The 18,407-nt window shown below is 45.9% G+C and overlaps 1 protein-coding gene across 1 annotated transcript; it reads right to left on the bottom strand.

Moving 5' to 3' along the window:
- Nucleotides 1–4,397: 4,397 nt before the first annotated feature.
- On the bottom strand, nucleotides 4,398–5,284 carry LOC149271049 (NADH dehydrogenase [ubiquinone] 1 beta subcomplex subunit 7-like). Its single transcript, XM_089507673.1, has 3 exons — nucleotides 5,188–5,284; nucleotides 4,680–4,848; nucleotides 4,398–4,479 (listed from the first exon to the last, which is right to left on the bottom strand). Exons 1-3 carry the CDS (start codon nucleotides 5,282–5,284, stop codon nucleotides 4,398–4,400), a joined length of 348 nt encoding a protein of 115 aa, XP_089363799.1.
- Nucleotides 5,285–18,407: the final 13,123 nt, after the last annotated feature.

Raw genomic sequence — 18,407 nt, 5'->3', positions numbered from 1 at the left:
GATGTTTCTTTGGAATTCTGACGTTCACTAATCCACCTCTTTATAGCCTCCGATCACCAAGCCTGGCTGATCAGGGGAAGACGTCTCGGTCTCGCATCACTCGAGACGTCACATTAAACGCTGCCCCTCACTTGCTAACAAAAAGCTCTGGACGTCATCTTCACCGATCCTTCTTATTAACAGCAATCTCTCTCCTTCACTACTTTTCTGTACCTTTCGGGCCATGGCCTTCCGTGAGTCCAATCCCAGAATGAGATCTGAACCCCGGGTGAGGACCAATGGCTTTGTAAATAGGATAAAGAATATCACCAGTGCTAAAGCAGCCGTTTTATAACTTATATTTTCGCAGGGAAATAGGATTTATGGAAGGGCTGCAGAACTCCAGGCTTTGAGGGTTGTGACCAGGCCAGGATCTAGCCTTGAAAACAAGGCGGTGACGTTATCAAGATATTTGCGCTCAGGGTGACGGAACCCAAAAACCTGTGGCCTGTTTGCGGCCCCTGAGGACTGGGATGCGCACCCTCGGTGTACTGCTATATAAAGCGAACATTTTTCACACAGCCATAGATCTCATTCCTCAGAGCGAAAGCCTCAGAAGTCCCAACCACGAGATATAGAAATGTGGATAAAGCAAGAGATACGGATGAAAGGCCGAGCCTCCTACCTGAAGCCCTCCGCCGCCCGCAGAGGGGGCCGCGTCGGACGCCATCCTCTCTACTGCCTCTTTTTTCTTCTTTTTTTGTTCCACTGAATAGGGGTCTTTAACCCCTCGAGCAGAAGCCTCCGGGAGAAGAAAAACAATAACAATAATAATATAATTAATCATTTACATATTTATTCAGCCGCTCCCCGTATTCATGTAAAAAGCCTGATCTGACATACGCGTTTCCCCTTGATATTTCCGATCCCACGTGTTGCGTGTTCCCCTTGATATTTCCGATCCCACGTGTTGCGTGTTTCCCCTTGATATTTCCGATCCCACGTGTTGCGTGTTTCCCCTTGATATTTCCGATCCCACGTGTTCCGTGTTCCCCTTGATATTTCCGATCCCACGTGTTGCGTGTTTCCCCTTGATATTTCCGATCCCACGTGTTCCGTGTTCCCCTTGATATTTCCGATCCCACGTGTTGCGTGTTTCCCCTTGATATTTCCGATCCCACGTGTTGCGTGTTTCCCCTTGATATTTCCGATCCCACGTGTTCCGTGTTCCCCTTGATATTTCCGCTCAATAAAGGGGTAATGTTCAGTGGCCTGTTTGGCCCTTTATTCTTATTATAATTAGATCATTCTTAGCATTTTTATTATAATTTAACCCTTTAGTGTTAGGTTATTAATTACAATTAGCCATTCATTATTAGAATTAGCCAAGTATTAGAACTCTTGCTGTGGTTATTATCATTTTTATTATTATCGTTATTTTTATTATCATTAGCATTTTATTATTATTATTCAGAAACATTGATTGCAGCCGCGACGGCACGTTGTTATTGTTATTATTTATTGTTTTATATACATTGGTGGATTTGCTGAATTCTTACCTCGATCTGTCGCTTCTCGGCGGCTTCGGCCAATTGTCTCCTTTTCAATTCCTGTAAACAAACAAACAAAACATCTGCAAACGAGACGTCCAATCGGATCAGGACGCAACAAACAGACGCAGAAACTGCGCCATCGCCGCTGGCGATACAAAGATCTAGAACTTCCATTATACTCTATATCCATGGCAACCGCCCCGTGAAACATGAGTTTATCCTTTCGTGAATGAAATGCTTTAAAACATGGCTGTCTGACGCCCCAGTATGCAAATGCAGCGTCTGCTCATCCAGAAGGAGCCTTTTGTGGCTCTGCAGCAGCTTTACTCACGGGGTCAGGGGTCTCCACGACATCCTCAGCAGCTCCTCCCAGGCACGGCAGACACAGCCCCATTGGACAACACAAAGTAATGCAATCCCTGCCTGCACACAGGTGCAATCTCTTCACACAGAGGGCAGCCCCTGCCTGCAGATAAGTGGATACCAATCAGACAGAAAGCACCCCCTTCCTGCACACAGGTGTACCCTGATCAAACAGCATAGCACCCCTTTCCTGCATACAGGTATATCCTAATCAAACAGCATTGCATCCCTTTCCGGCATACAGGTGTAACCTGATCAGACAGCATAGCACCCCTTTCCTGCATACAGGTGTAACCTGATCAGACAGCATAGCACCCCTTTCCTGCATACAGGTGTAACCTGATCAGACAGCATAACACCCCTTTCCTGCATACAGGTGTAGCCCTATAGGAAAGCATCCTCCCGCCGCCGCACACTTTCAGACAGAATCCCGCGCCTGCACACAGGTGTAACCCTATAGGACAGCATGCCCCCTACTAATGTACCTTCAGCCTGCAGATACCCGCCGGTGGCCCTTCCGAATATTGGGGCTGATGACCTGTTTACTCAATCTGAAGAGTCGAGTTCGAAACACTAGAGACAGCAGTAATCGTAGGTATTATTCTGTCTGCTGACTCCAGTGGAGGAGGAGGCTGTTGCGTAGTGTATCTGGTGTTTAGGACCCCCGGAGAAGTGACGTCACATTTTTTAAGGGATGACGGTAGAAAGAGCCCCGCTTCTGTAATCTGTATCTTACCACAGGATAAAGGCCCGGTCTGTTGTGTCCGTTACACCCCGCGCTACCGAGTACACAACCGGGCACGGCAGGCGGTGGACTGGATTGAAGGTCTCTGCTTCCGGTATATTATAACCAACGGTGTCTCCAGCAATGATATTATGGGATGGGGGTGGGTTATAAAACGCTTTATTCATACATTTACCTCTGTGATGTCTAACCAACTGTCTGCTTTAGACGTCCTGTTTTTAACTTTATGATATGGACTCTGAGGGTCTCTCTGGGCTGCTGTTAGTATGGCTCGCATGCATATATTATATACCCTTTAGGCCCGAGAAGGTAATCGTAATGTATGGACTGTCAAAATACACTCATACTCTACCCTACAAATGCCAGCCCACACACACCTGCCCATACATACACATTCACACTTACACATACTTACCTGCCCATCACACATACACATTCACACTTACACACACACACCTGCCCATACATACACATTCACACTTACACATACTTACCTGCCCATCACACATACACATTCACACTTACACACACACACCTGCCCATACATACACATTCACACTTACACGTACTTACCTGCCCATCACACATACACATTCACACTTACACACACACACACCTGCCCATACACATTCACACATCTCATTTACCATCTATCTTATGTTTCCTCCCCGTCTCTCTATGCATGACTAGTGCTCCTTTTTCTCACTACCATATAGCTCTTCACTTACCTTTCCTGTAGTGTGAGGTCTGTTCATACTAAAAGCTGGCAGCCTCACACAAGAGTGCTCTACAAGGTCTTTCCTTTAACCTGCAGCAGACTCGTCTCTCAGCTGCCCGGGAGGGACATTTTCCACAACTTCACCAACCAACATGTCCCAAAAGTCCACCTTTGCCCCAAGCAACTGATCAATGCTATCATAACCCCTAAACAGCCAGCACAATATTTGCCCCCACCCACCCCACATACACTGGTACACATATGAACACACACATGCTTGCCCTAACATACACTCTCTTCGTACTCACGCACCCTCCCTCACTTTTACACACGAGTGGATTGTAAACTTCTCCTTTTGTACCAGTTTATTTTATCGGACTCGGATTGTAAAGCGCTACAAAGTTTGCTGGCACTATATAAATAAATGTAATGCTAACACACACCCTGTCACACCACTTACACATGCATGCTCACGCACAAATACACATCTATGCTAACACATTCATGCTCTCACATACATACCTACCTAGATTTTTACCCCCCCTCCCTTATGTCACCTTCAGCTTTCCATCTGTCATTTGCACACAAAGTGACCCCGCTGGGTTCCGGTCTCCCTGTGCGGATTTCAAATTGTTCTGACACCCGTTACACTTCCACCCCAGTGGGATGTCTCATCGCACCACAACGTAAATGTGCCACAGAGACTGGATATCACAGCGCCGCATGCTATTACGTTATATCACCTTACAGTTCGAGCTCTCTATAATAAATAAAGTGGAGCCCCTCACCCTATTGCTTAACACAGAGATAAATTCAGCCTTTCCCAGCCCCTGTAACGCGTGGTAACAGCACCGAGAGCCGAATGGGGGGGTCCTTCTCTCTCTGTGGTCCCCGACGCTCGGGCATTCCCTGCATCTACCCCCGTTAAAACACAGGAAGGAGAGGGGCCCAGAAACGAGCAGGTAACCAGCTACAAAGGGGTCAGTAACACGAGAGCGATGACACAAACACATTTTATTGGGAAAATATTAACAGGATGTTAAGCCGCCTCTGACTGCTGCTGGCTCCTCCGTACCATCAGGCGGCGTTCCCGTTCATATTGTTTCATTCGCTGGACGTAACTGCAAGAAAAAGTAATAAACGTTACTTAAAACACGTATGCCGACACGTACAGCCGCACGTACATCCACGAAACCGGGCGCTAGATCAGTCAGTCCAACACAGATCCGCTAAAGCTCATCGGGTCTTGGCAATATCTCAAAATAAAGCCAGAAGGAAATGAGGCAGAGTTCTGCCGGTCCATCACAGGGCAAACACTTACTCTTGGTGTTGACACAGGTCCCACTCGTGTCTCTCATGTTTACAAGCCAAGAAGTTCGGCCACATGTCTCTCTTACACTTCAAGAATCGTATGAGATGGTGGGCGCAGTAATCTCTCTGATCCACAGGTATCTGGGCAAGATTCATCTGTTCCTGGGAGGCAATCATCACTAAAGCCAAAAAATACACAGTAGTAACTTGTAGCAGGTTGCCACTGTGACTAGCCATACCCCCACCACCTCTCCAGCAGGTTGCCACCATGATACATCCACCCCCCCCCCCCTCTTTAGCAGGTTGCCACCGTGATCCAAACCCGACACCCCCCTCTCTTTAGCTGGTTGCCGCTGTGCGTAGTCCCATCGACCCCCAGGAGATGGCCGTCCTGGAGCACAAGACCATGGCATGCTGAAGAAACACACAGTACAGCCTCCTACCCATCCACGAACCGATTGCTTCTATACATCTGCATACAGAAGCACATCAACCATTACTCGCGAGACACAACATACCCCTCTCAGAAAAGTGCCCATCCTGGGGGCTGGCGGGCAGGTCTTTGGGATCTGGCTCGGGGTCTCCCCAGTATCTCCGTGCCAAGTGAGCCCCCATACTGTCAGAGCTAGGGTCACCTCCGCAGCACAGTTTGCACAGCCCCTGTTCCGGCGCAGAGTGTGACAGCTTCCGGTAGTCGCTTGGTCGGTAAGCGCGGCCATTTTATTGGTGGTGAGAGCCAATCGGTTATCTGTCCTTGTGTATTGCGTTTGATATACAGCGTGATACTGTTTGTAATACTTAAGAGGACTGCCAACTGTCCTAAACGTCAGTCCCAGCAGCTGTTAGATTGTCACCTATAACACTTCCCGGACATTCACCCCAGGAGGGGGTCTGGGGCAATAGAAATAACCTGTTGAACACTATATGGCCAAAAGTATTGGGACACCTGACCATTACACGCGCAGGGACTTTGATGACATCACATTCTAAATACAGACCCCCCTTTGCAGATATAATGGCTTCTGCTCTTCTGGGAAGGGTTTTCACGAGATTTCAGGGAGTTTCTGTGGGAATTTTTGCCCGTTCATCCAGTAGAGTGTTTGTGAGGTCAGACACTGATGTTGGACGAGACGCCCGGCTCGTAATCTCCGTTCCAGTTCATCCCAAAAGTGTTCGATGGGGTTGAGGTCGGAGCTCCGTGTGTGGCCGGCCAAGTTCTTCCACCCCAAACTCACCCAGCCGTGTCTTTATGGACTGCGCATAGCCCTGACTTGAACCCCATTAAACCATAAATCATATAGGGCTTGCTTCCTTATTAAAATACACACCATATAGGGCTGGCTTGCTAATTGAACTATAAATCTGTAGCGGGGGTCAAAGGTTTAAATGTGATTCAAGGATATTTTACGTCACTGAGTGAGTGGTAGACAGATAGAACAGCTTCCCAGCAGAAGAGGTAGAGGCTAATGCTCCTGAATCCTGAACATAAGATCAAAGGCTGATTGAGGATTGAGGTTTTCACTCCAAAAAGTAAATGGGTTGAATGGCTTTCATGTGCCATCAGTTTTTGGGTTTGATTTTTTTAAGCGGTTCTGGTGCCGCCGGTATTTCTCATGCAGCCCCTTCATGCGGCCATAGCTTGTAATAATATTTGGCGTTCATTTTATTAGTAAAGCTGCTATGGCATTGTCATTTCTTATCCTATATCGCCCTCGTGTGGACATAGCTTGTAATAATATTTGGCGTTCATGTTATCAGTAAAGCTGCTATGGCGTTGTCATTTCTTATCCTATAGCGCCCTCGTGTGGACATAGCTTGTAATAATATTTCTCATTCATTTTATCAGTAAAGCTGCTATGGTATGGTCATTTCTTATCCTATAGCGCCCTCATGCGGACATATTCTGTAATTGCGCCCTGTTTTTAAAGCTCAGACGCACAGGGTGTAGATTTAGTGTGATCGGTGTGTAGATGGATGGCTTTTGAGACATTTAATGAGCAGCAATGTCCTGCATATGTTTATTTAGCTGTTATATTATTACTCCACAGACCCGACAAGCGAAAGAAAATGAATAAATCACACATATCCTTTCTTCATGTGGAACGCCACACCCCGTTCCGGTCCGCCGCCTTGGAACCCCCAGTTCCGGTCCTCCGTCTTACAACACAACTCGCAAAGCCGAAGTGGAAGGAAAATGAATGAAACACATACACTCTGTTGAATTAATAAAGGTTTTTATCCACTAGAGGAAGTTAGTGACATGAGGGATTGCAGAATGTGAGTGAGAGTGTACCCTTGTGCTGTCACTCACACTTAATGCCCTCCTCGTGCTGACACTCAAGCTCTACTTCCCTGTCACTCACACTTTCCCTATCGCACACATTCAGTGTTCCCTGGATGTGTCAGCCCCTCCCTCATTATGTCCGCCCCTCTCGGGCTCTGTGTCCCCTCTCGCGCTCTCACTTGCGCTCTGCGTCCCCTCTCGCGCTCTCACTTGCGCTCTGCGTCCCCTCTCGCACTCTCACTTGCGCTCTGCGCCCCCTCTCACGCTCTCATTTGCGCTCTGCGTCCCCTCTCGCTCTCTGAGTTCCCTCTCGCACTCTGTGTCCCCTCTCGCACTCTGTGTCCCCTCTTGCACTCTGTGTCCCCTCTCGCGATCTCACTCACGCGCTTAAATAATGAAACCCAAAAAATGATGGCACATGAAAGCCATTTAACCCATTTACTTTTTGGAGTGAAAACCCCAAACCTTGATCAGTCTTTGATCTTATATTCAGGAACCATATCCATTCCCTTTGTACTCCCCGAGCTGATGGGATTTGGGGTTGGGTTCTGTGTCCTCCCCGAGCTGATGGGATTTGGGGTTGGGTTCTGTGTCCTCCACGAGCCAATGGGATTTGGGGTTGGGTTCCGTGTCTTCCCCGAGTTGATGGGATTTGGGGTTGGGTTCTGTGTACTCCCCAAGCTGATGGGATTTGGGGTTGGGTTCTGTGTCCTCCCCGAGCTGATGGGATTTGGGGTTGGGTTCTGTGTCCTCCCTGAGCTGATGGGATTTGGGGTTGGGTTCTGTGTCCTCCCCGAGCTGATGGGATTTGGAGTTGGGCTCTGTGTACTCCCCGAGCTGATGGGATTTGGGGTTGGGTTCTGTGTACTCCCCGAGCTGATGGGATTTGGGGTTGGGCTCTGTGTACTCCCCGAGCTGATGGGATTTGGGGTTGGGCTCTGTGTACTCCCCGAGCTGATGGGATTTGGGGTTGGGTTCTGTGTACTCCCCGAGCTGATGGGATTTGGGGTTGGGTTCTGTGTCCTCCCCGAGCTGATGGGATTTGGGGTTGGGCTCTGTGTACTCCCCGAGCTGATGGGATTTGGGGTTGGGTTCTGTGTACTCCCCGAGCTGATGGGATTTGGGGTTTGGTTCTGTGTCCTCCCCGAGCTGATGGGGTTTGGGGTTTGGGTTCTGTGTATTCCCCCCAGCTGATGGGATTTGGGGTTGGGTTCTGTGTCCTCCCCGAGCTGATGGGGTTTGGGTTCTGTGTATTCCCCCCATCTGATGGGATTTGGGGTTGGGTTCTGTGTCCTCCCCGATCTCATGGGATTTGGGGTTGGGTTCTGTGTCCTCCCCGAGCTGATGGGATTTGGGGTTGGGTTCTGTGTACTCCCCGAGCTGATGGGATTTGGGGTTGGGTTCTGTGTACTCCCCGAGCTAATGGGATTTGGGGGGAATGCTGATCGAATTAAGGATCTATATAAGTTCTGTGTGTTTGTAATAAAAGTTGTTGTTTTACTTCAAGAATGGTGGTCGGACAGATCAGTGGATAGCAGGAGGTCCGCATGAGGGACTGACTGGTGATTACTCAGCCTTCAAACAGGGGTACCCAGCCTTGGGTACGTGACCCTGTAACATGGACATACTATGTAATTACATGTCAGCTTTAATGGTGTGACGCTGTAAATTGTTATCCTTTGGCGTCATCGTGTGAACTGATCATGAGTGAAGGGCAGTGAGTGGTACCCTTAGCAAGATGCTGAGTGCGTGAAACAAAATCAGAGTGACAACATTAAGGGGGAGCTTTGTGTGAGCGACATCACAGTGTTGCAGGTGAGTGTGAGTAAAATGACAAAGAGAAGCAGAGTGTGAGTGATAGCATGAAGGAGAAAATGAGTGTGAGTGACAGCATGATACAATGTATTACCCCATGGCCTTGCATAAAGGTGGGTAAATAGCGCAGTAGATCTCCTCTTTTATCAGGCGGTGAAAATGCTCTGCAGGGTTCTGCCTTCCCCACATGCTCATTGGTCTTTATGTCTTATTGATGCCTTAAACGCTCTGCTGTCTTTCTCTTTTAGGCATGTACAACGCTCTGCACGGGTCTGCTGCTCTGAGCCGGGGCAAGAAGGCATTTCCCACCAGCTCCTGCTCCATTCCGTAAGAGTTTCTGCCTTTATGGGGAGGGAACTTTGTAAGTGACATATGAAACATTGTGCTTCTTTTCTGTCACTCACACTCAGCCCCATTGTGCCATTACTCACACTCATGTCCTTTCATGGTATCAATCACGCTTATTACCTCCTCATTTTCTCACTAACACTCACTGCCTCCCTAGAACACTCATCTCGCTCACACATTCAGCTCCTCCTTACTTTATGTCACTCACACTCTGCGTCCCCCATCTCCCACGCTCACACTCTGAACCCACCCCTACACTCACACTCTGCGTCCCCCATCTCCCACGCTCACACTCTGCACCCCCTCCCACCCGTACGCTCACACTCTGTACCCCCTCCCACCCGTACGCTCACACTCTGTGTCCCCTGTCTACCACGCTCTGGCTCAGACTCTGCACCCCCTTTTGCTGTTACTTGACTTCTCCTTCATTCTGTGCTTTCACTCACATTCTGAGTCCCTTCTCGTGCTCTCATTCGCACTCTGCACCCTCTCTCGTGCTTCCCTCTTCGTGCTCTCTTGCTCACACTGTGCATCCCTCATCGCACGCATCACAATCTGGGTCCCCTCTTGTGCTCCCACTCACACTCACACTCTGCTGACAGTCTGGTTCTCGCCACTCGGCGGCCTCTCGCTAACACTAAAACTAAGTCCAACGCGTTTCGTCATATACTTATACGTCGTAATTTAAAGTTTATTAACTATTCATTTTAAATTAGCCAATTTTTGGTAATATATCATTACATTAACATTATAAGGATAGTTAGCATTATACAATATACACCTGGATTTATATTATTAAACACTTAATTAGGCATACACACACACATTATAAATATAAACAAACACACATTTTTCGTATATTAATAGTATACACATTAGCATACATATTATTAATTTATAATATATATAATACACATTACTATTATATATTCACGCATTAATGGTAATCACAACATAACTCACACACATAATATTAATATAGTTGTACACATCACCTAATTAACACTTTCACTCACATTAATTTGTTTACCGGTAATTCACTATTAAATACAGGCCGTATTAACATGTAATATCTACATATAAATCTGGTTTACATTTTACACATTCATTGGTTATATATATATATATATATATATATATATATATAAAGTCCAAACTTAACAATTGCACACCAATCACCACTTTTTTAGCCCAGCGCCAAGTAGCTGCAACAGCAAATCATATAACATCCAAAAATAGTTACCGGCACTCCAGGGACTTCTTTAAATAATCACTCGAGAAACTCCAGTTTTCTAATCAACGTTTCAGTCTGTTTATTAGACTTTCATCAGGACCTCTGGATGTTATATATATATATATATATATATATATATATATACATTGTAACAGTGTAGATACGGATTTCTGAATAAAGCAATGAGTTTTCTATGTCAAGAACTAATTAGGGCTTTAATAGTGGTTAACCCTAAAATACTCAGGGGTGGTTAGGTAATTTAGTTACATTTCTGTATTTAAATACTTGCAAAAGCTATAACATGTTTATGTATTATAAGGATGTATATTATTATTTTTTTCTCCTTCATTTTAGATTGTATTATTGTGCAAATAATTAACTATTTAAGATCTGGACTTATAAATGTGTATGGAAAAAACAGCGTTCAGAAATAATGGACACAGCCTTGGAACACATTTTGAAACGCAAAGGGTTATCACCTGTAAACAAGAAAAACTTGTGTTCAACTAATTAAAACAAAGGAGGAGTGAAGATTTTGGACCAATAGGAGAACAGATTGGATGATTTAAGGAGAGGGTGGGAAAGGGTTGTTAGTTTATTTTTTGTTCGTTTATGTTTCTTGATGCGTTATAACGAGTCCCTGATGAAGTCAGTATATGATGAAACGCGCTAGACTTAGTTTTAGTAAAGCATAAAGTGTTTTTAATGGGCTATTGTAAACGAAGAGCTTCTGGAAGATTCCCTGCCTGCCATTTGTTTGTGTTCAGCGGATGACCGGTTTTAAACCTTTGAGAGGGTTTTAAAAGTTCTAGCAAACCTCCAGAATTCCCAAGATCCCGGCTATCTCACAGGCGCAGAACCTACTACAATCCTGTGAGTTTGGCACAACCAGTGGGGGCCGTTTTAAGCCTTTTAAACGTTTTTGCACCATTTGTGGTTTTTATTCTTTTTACAGAGTACTTTTAAAGCTTTATCCCCAGAATTTGTTCTGTTTTTCCATATATCTGTTATAAGGGGCTTTTTGAAGGAAGAGTCCTTGGGGAAGCTACCGCATATGTGTTCCGATGAATGAATAGAAGGGTTAAAATGCTAAGTACCTCACTTTTATATTATCTTTCATTCCTGTAGAACACAGTTACAATTTTATTGTATTCAGCATTTTAAGTCTCTAGCCAACCTTGACATTCCCTCCTTGTTTGCTTCCCACCCGATCAAAGCAGCATTAACGGGGTTACAGAAGTTACAACGGCCGTCGTTGTCACACCAACTTGTGTAGTATGTACATGGACTTGCTACCCGGTAGAGATGGTATGGCCAATTTCAGTATGACAGGGGTTAATTTGATTGTATAGGCATGTGGTGCCAAAAGGTCTTTTAAGATAAATTTGTCTTTTGAAGCTCGGACTCCAACCAGGGCCCTCTGCAAGTTGTGAAATCCTACAGTGGAGATGCTGCAATGTCTACTTGATCCACCATGCCTGGGTCCCCTCATAGATACTGGATTCTTTGATATACTAAGTGACCACTAGCAGTCAGGAAACCCATTTCATATCCAGGTCCTATCCAGCACATCAATAATAACTCATAGATTCATAATCATGCCTCCCTCTGTGCACCTAATAGAAATAGGTAGCCTAACGGGGAAAGCGCACCCTACAAAAAGAGTACAAACATGGCCAGTACAACGTAAGCCGTTTGGGAGAAATTGTGAAGTCTGTGGTATTCGGTCATAAGTAGTGTGACATATCTATGACTTCGTAATTTACAAGAAATTCCTAAATGCAAGAATTATCGCCGTGGCGACACAGGAGGGAAATAAGATGAAAATAACTTATTTTGATTGACATGGTTCTACCACACAAGGAGGGGGGGGGTCACTTATGGTTGCTATAGGTACCCCTTCCCTCCGCTTATACCACTTCGGGGGCCGGCTTGGAAACTCGAGATGAACTGGAAAAGGTATAAAGTTAATGAGAGGAAATCGGTCGGGGGGCTTACTAGGGGCCAAGATCTAATTTGGGTAAGTCACCATCTTTCCTCGCCGGAGCCCAACGGACAGAAAAACTGTTACTTTACCATTCAAGTGAGTAGTTAGGTTTTCTGTAATTTCTCCTGTTTATTTTATTTGTTTGGTGTAAATAATCTGCATTTTGGATGCACTGTGACTATTAGTTCATAATAAATATTCCTTTATTAAGTTCTGCCTTTTGTCTGGTAAAGACTTGCGTTACCTGATGAGACCGTTTTATCAGTAATTTGGAATCACGTAATTATTGGGTTAAAGTATATTGTGTGGGTTTTTTGTCTAATCCGTTTGGGGGACCGAGGACCCCGTTTATAAATTGTCTTGGTGGGGGCAGCGTTATATTAGTTATATCATTCTAGTTAATTGTGGGGGGGTATTAAGGGTGGATATTTTTATTGTTATCACTATTTCCGGTCTAGGGCAGACATAGTGAATTTTAACCCTTTTACCACCGGAACCAGGTCACGCGCATGCTTGGAGTTGGGTGCGTTCGTGACAGTCGTTCTTTAGGCTACCTATTTCTAGCAACCAGGGTATCTCTCCCATGCGCAGTAGTTCTCCATTTGGGGTGCTGCAGAGCCTGCTTCTCAAGGCAGCCATCTTTTTGGCCTCTTATGGCAGCTGGGTAGGTGGAACTCGGCGTGTTATACTAGATACGTTCCGGATCCACAGAAGGATATGGCTATTGCATTCTCTTCACTCGTCGAGTGATTCCTCCTGTAACTTGTATCCTGCATGTCACCAGAATTCTAACGCCTGGATGATATCGTTGTTTCCCTGTCTTGCAGGAGTCTCCAGCGCCGGCTCCTACAGGATCCCCTAGAAGTCCCGGTCACTCTGGCACCGCCGCCGTACCCGGCTCCTCGCCGATGGCAGCGGTAAAGAAACCAGATGCAAATATTAGAAGTGCGAGCGCCATTCTTCTTACATACTGTGTGTCTGGGGGGAAGCCCTTAAGCTTCATGCTAGGCCGTTCAGCTCGTTTTCTTCTCTAGGAGCCAGCCAAAAAAGTTACAAGCCAGCTTTTTTTTTTTTTTTTCTTCCCCAATCACGTTATGTACCTGGCCCTGCCATTCACATTTATTTACAAACATACAGTAACAGACACGGGCTAACACCTTACAGTAACACACGCACATTTTATGCCATAAACTAACACACTACATGCGGACATACACACTCGTGCTAATGCCATACTGTAACATAAACAAAGCCATACATGCTAGCATCACACTTATACACATGGGCACACGCTATACGTATATACAATGACACACTCACTGTGCACACACACACACACACACACACACTGAATCTGGCACTACAATACCGTAGAGATACTTACTCTCACTATACATTTACACACACGCACTGACACTACAGCATTACACACGCACTGACCCCAGCACTCTACATATACACATACACACTGACCCCAGCACTATATATATATATATTATAATATATTTTAGCACTGGGGTCAGTGAGTATGTAGAGTGCTGGGGGGTGTGTGTGTGTGTGTGTGTGTGTGTGTGTGTGTGTGTGTGTGTGTGTGTATGTATGTATCCCAGCACTATACATATACACATACACGCTGACACTACTGTACTACACATCCACGCACAGACTCCATTATGTTAATTTACATTTATTTAAAAGCGCCAGCAGAACTGTTAAATAATTGAAGGTTACATACGCTCTGACTGGCGCTAGTCTATACGCTCTGACTGGCGCTAGTATATACACACTCGCATACATCACCCCTCCCCAGCCACGCCGCTACCTGTCTTCTGCTTCTTCACCCTCTTCACCCTCAGTTTTCCTGCAGGGGCCGCGCGGTGAGGAGAGTGCCGTGTATTACGTGACCCCGCCGGCAGCCTCGCGGCACCCACAGGAAAGCATAGGGTGCAAGAAGCCGGGGGCTGAGAATGGGTTAGTAGAGCCCTGTTATCTATCATTTATTGGTGGATATCAGGGATATACCGTCACACGTCATGGTCGGGCTGGATGTCACAGAGGATCAGCCAAAAACCAGGGATGAAAAGACCTCGACAGAATGTATGGAGCTCGATGCTCATCAGGATTCTCTACCTCAACCCGTCCTGTTCTCCCTCTTCAATGCCAAAGAGAGCGCTCCTCGGGTGCGGGGGGACTGTAGAGTTCTTTTTAATTCAGCACTTTTGGTTTTTAAAGAGAATATTTAATCTCTGAGAAGTGCAACGTTTATATGCCTTTTTTATGTGAATTATTGTTTAGGCAAATATTTAGTTATTTATGTAGATAAACGAGGCTATGAAATAATTGGCGTGATACTGATTGTTTTTCTTCTTGGCCGCAGGACAGAAACCAACGTCCAGGACGAGCTGGACAGGACACTGTGTCAGCCAACGCTTCTTCTACAGAGAACGGATCTCCTTGGACAGCTTAAAGCAAAATGCATCGAATAATACGTATAACGGACTGATGTAACCCCGGCGGCTCGGCACTCGGTGCATACTGCTGGCTTCCCTCCCCTGATCTTCGCACACGTTGATTGTTCTGGATCGGTCCTTCTGTATGTTGGCGGAGAAGTCCCTGCCAAGCGAAGAGTGACTCTAATCTCTCTACCCCCCCTAAAAACGAGAGAGGTGCTGCGACACGGGGGTCCGTCCTCCCGACCCACCGCGCTTATTCCAATGACATTCGGATGGATAGATCAGCCGTGTTGTTTTGTAGATTAGAGTTCAGACGACTTCCAGGGACCCTTGTCGAGATTGAGGGAGTTATCGGTATATAATTACCTATTCATTAAAACCATTGATGGACATATTAACGAATAAAAGAAATGTTGCAGAATTTGGTAAATAAATGCTGCGGCAAATTCAATATCCAACAGCGTGTGGCTGCGGTGTGGTTATTGGCGTGGTGTCATTTTGGGGGATCTTCTCCTGGAACGGGCAGTGGAGAGGGGTCATTACAGCAGAAATGCTTGGCTGTTGGAATAGAAGTTTGGTTGAGGGATCTGCCTGTTTTGATGCCACCCTGTTGCAGGATTACAAATAGACTCATCGCTCACAATGTGCCCGCTTTAAACTGCTGGGCCCCCCGGCTTCCCCGTTATACCCAGCCGTCCGAGTGTCACTGGGATTTGCTGCTTCGGTGTCACTTTGCGCTGGTCCCATGTATTATATATCCAATATTTTATTCAATTACAGCTCCCAAAATGACCCTAACAGGGACAGCAAACATAGCGTTAGCGTGCCGGGGAAACGCTGCCAATTAGTGACCCCCAAAAGAAAAGATGACAATGTAAAGCCTCAATTCCATATGTTCAGATCCAGATGTTAAGCGACGTTCTGTTAAAAATATTAACACTTCACGGTCCTTGGTCCTGTTACAGAAACCAGGCGGGAGCGTCATAATTCTGGTATAACTATACTATATATAATAAACTATCATTGCAGTAAAGCGCGTCTGCCTGTGCTTATTTGTAATAATTACAGGCTGTCCGTTCTAGTAATGATGATTTTATTGTGGAAATTATTTGCACCGTATAAATGATAATTATGTGCGTATTGCCCTCTTGTGGTGGAGTTGAGTACTGAGTCCTATAATGTTACAGGGTTAAATACCCCCTACAGTCATATTGGAGGATGGACTGTATGGGAAGCAAATCAGAAATGCGTCAGTGTTTATATTTTATATATATATATAATATAATCACCCCTCCAGGGGATTTATCTCCTCCTTCCCGCCCAATCAACATGTGAACAGTGACTCTCCCTGTCCGAACTCATAAGTGCAGCTCCCCCAAATAATTTTACTGTCCCTGTAAGATCCCTGAGACAATAAACATGTTTCTATAATAAAACATGATGTCTGTAAAAACTGCTGTGAATGAGTTTATTTTATGTGATCCAGATTGGAGGACTAGCCGAGCATCGCCAAACCACCCAATGTTTCACTGAAAAGCTGCGGTTTACACAAGAAACGCAAAATGAGTTTAATTTTGATAAAGTACATTTTTTATTTATATAGAATTATAAACGCATCATAATTGAGATATTTCAGGCATCCAAACTCTTAGAAAAACCCATAAGGTGACAGAGGGATTCCCAGTAGAAATGGGGCATTTCGCGAGACGTTTATCACTCGGGCACATGAATTCATCCACAACGGGGAGATTCGCTGGGGTTCCTTTCGCTCCGGTGGGCATCTCAGCAGAAGACCTCAGGGACTGTTGTCTGCTCTCAGCCAGTGAGCTACCTGGGGATCAGAGACAGAAATATATTATTCATGATTTTGGCAAAAATACAATTCTTCATTAGCGAGTCGTTTATACAAGCGTCTCTGTTGGGTTACCGTGAACGATACAAGAAGTATGTAAGGTAAAAACCAACAAAAAACAAAACGGAGAAGACAAGTCCACCCCTGCAGGTGCCGGCCGCGACCAACTAACCTCGTGGCGCAGTCCGTAGGGAACGGCGCTAATGAGAGGTTCGTGGGTTCGATCCTGACCTCAGGCCTTTAGGCTGCGCAACAAACTGGAGAATCTAATGAATCAGTGAACCACCCGCTCTTCTTACTGCCGCCCATCATTATATCCCCTCTGTCCACTTTATTAAACATTCCGAGGCCGGGGGGTTACCGTAATAACTGCAGCCAGAAATGGAATGGCGCCTTAATCTGGTTTAACATAACTGTCCCGGCGGAATCCTCTTCCCTCATTCAGCAGCGAGATGAGGTGCTGCATTCCATCGTAACATGAAGGGCAGCTTGCCTGTAAATAAAGTGTTACTTATCAGTATAAAACATGCAAAATACCCCATTTCTTACTAGAAAGCAACATATTCATTTGCTAATTTATTTGATCTAAACCTACACAGAACTATTATTAAACAGATGACTTTTTTAAAGGCTATGAAGCTGTGTGAATGGCAGGGATCACCAAGTGCTGTCAGTATCAGGATCGGATTAAAAGACAAGTTTTATTTTTTTTCAACCACAAACTCGAATTTAAAAGTGGCACACCGTGTACAGCGCAGGACCAACAATGCCGAGGACCGGAGTTCGAATCCGACCAGAGGAAGATGACAGCCGACTAAATCAAGGTAAGAATTATGTAATAAAACTTCTCTCCGGCAGCTCCTCCCCCAGGGAGCGACGACACCAACAGAAATAACCATCTCAAAAAATTATTATTCATATTTATTCCAGCAGATAATCAATATTTGCATAATCACTTTGTACCGCCCAAACAGGGCACCTGCGTAAAAGGAGCGGGGACATGGTAATTAGTAGGTTGACCCACGCATGACGTCATACTGTTCGTCAAATTCCATTGATCAGATCAACATGTGACGTTGAATCACCGCCCCTTTGTGAGTGGTCTAGAACAATGACACCACCCATTTAGGGGCGTTCCTTAGTTTGAATGACAGGAGCTTTGAAATATGTCAATCACCAACTTTGACAGGCAGAGCGACCAATAAGAGCAGGAAAGTCAGTACAATTTTCTCTGTTCCAGCCTCATCTACGCAAACATGTATTTTTACTCCGTATCTAGCATTTTTCTATTTATCCCCCCGTATTAACAGCTAGAATCAGACTGTGCAGGAAGCGCGCGGATTGCGCTCACAAAACCGAATCAATGACCCAAAACAGAGCGAATCCTTACCTGATAACTTGAGCCCGGCTCGGAAGGCAGGAACCCAGTGGGCGGAGCAGGGAGAAAACACAACCTTTGGTGTGACGTAGCTGCTAAAGCGAACATTTGATTGGCTGAGGAAAGGCAGACCGGGTTACCTGCACAGAGAACTTGGCTGTGGTAGAGAGCGGGTGTGCGAATGCAGAGCTCCTTGTCTGCTCCTGCAATGTCCCAGGGCACGAAGCCGGTACCTACCCCGCCTGGGTCCCGCTGCATGCTCCTCAGCCGGTACCTACCCCGCCTGGGGCTCGCTGCATGCTCCTCAGCCAGTACCTACCCCTCCTGGGGCTCGCTGCATGCTCCTCAGCCGGTACCTACCCCGCCTGGGGCTCGCTGCATGCTCCT

Source organism: Sceloporus occidentalis, unplaced genomic scaffold (genome assembly GCF_023333645.1).
Source record: "Sceloporus occidentalis isolate IW3139 unplaced genomic scaffold, rSceOcc1.0.p SCAF_583, whole genome shotgun sequence".
NCBI classification, from domain to species: Eukaryota; Metazoa; Chordata; class Lepidosauria; order Squamata; family Phrynosomatidae; genus Sceloporus; species Sceloporus occidentalis.
Note: the sequence above shows the minus strand (reverse complement) of the source record. Positions and strands in the feature narration are given on the sequence as shown.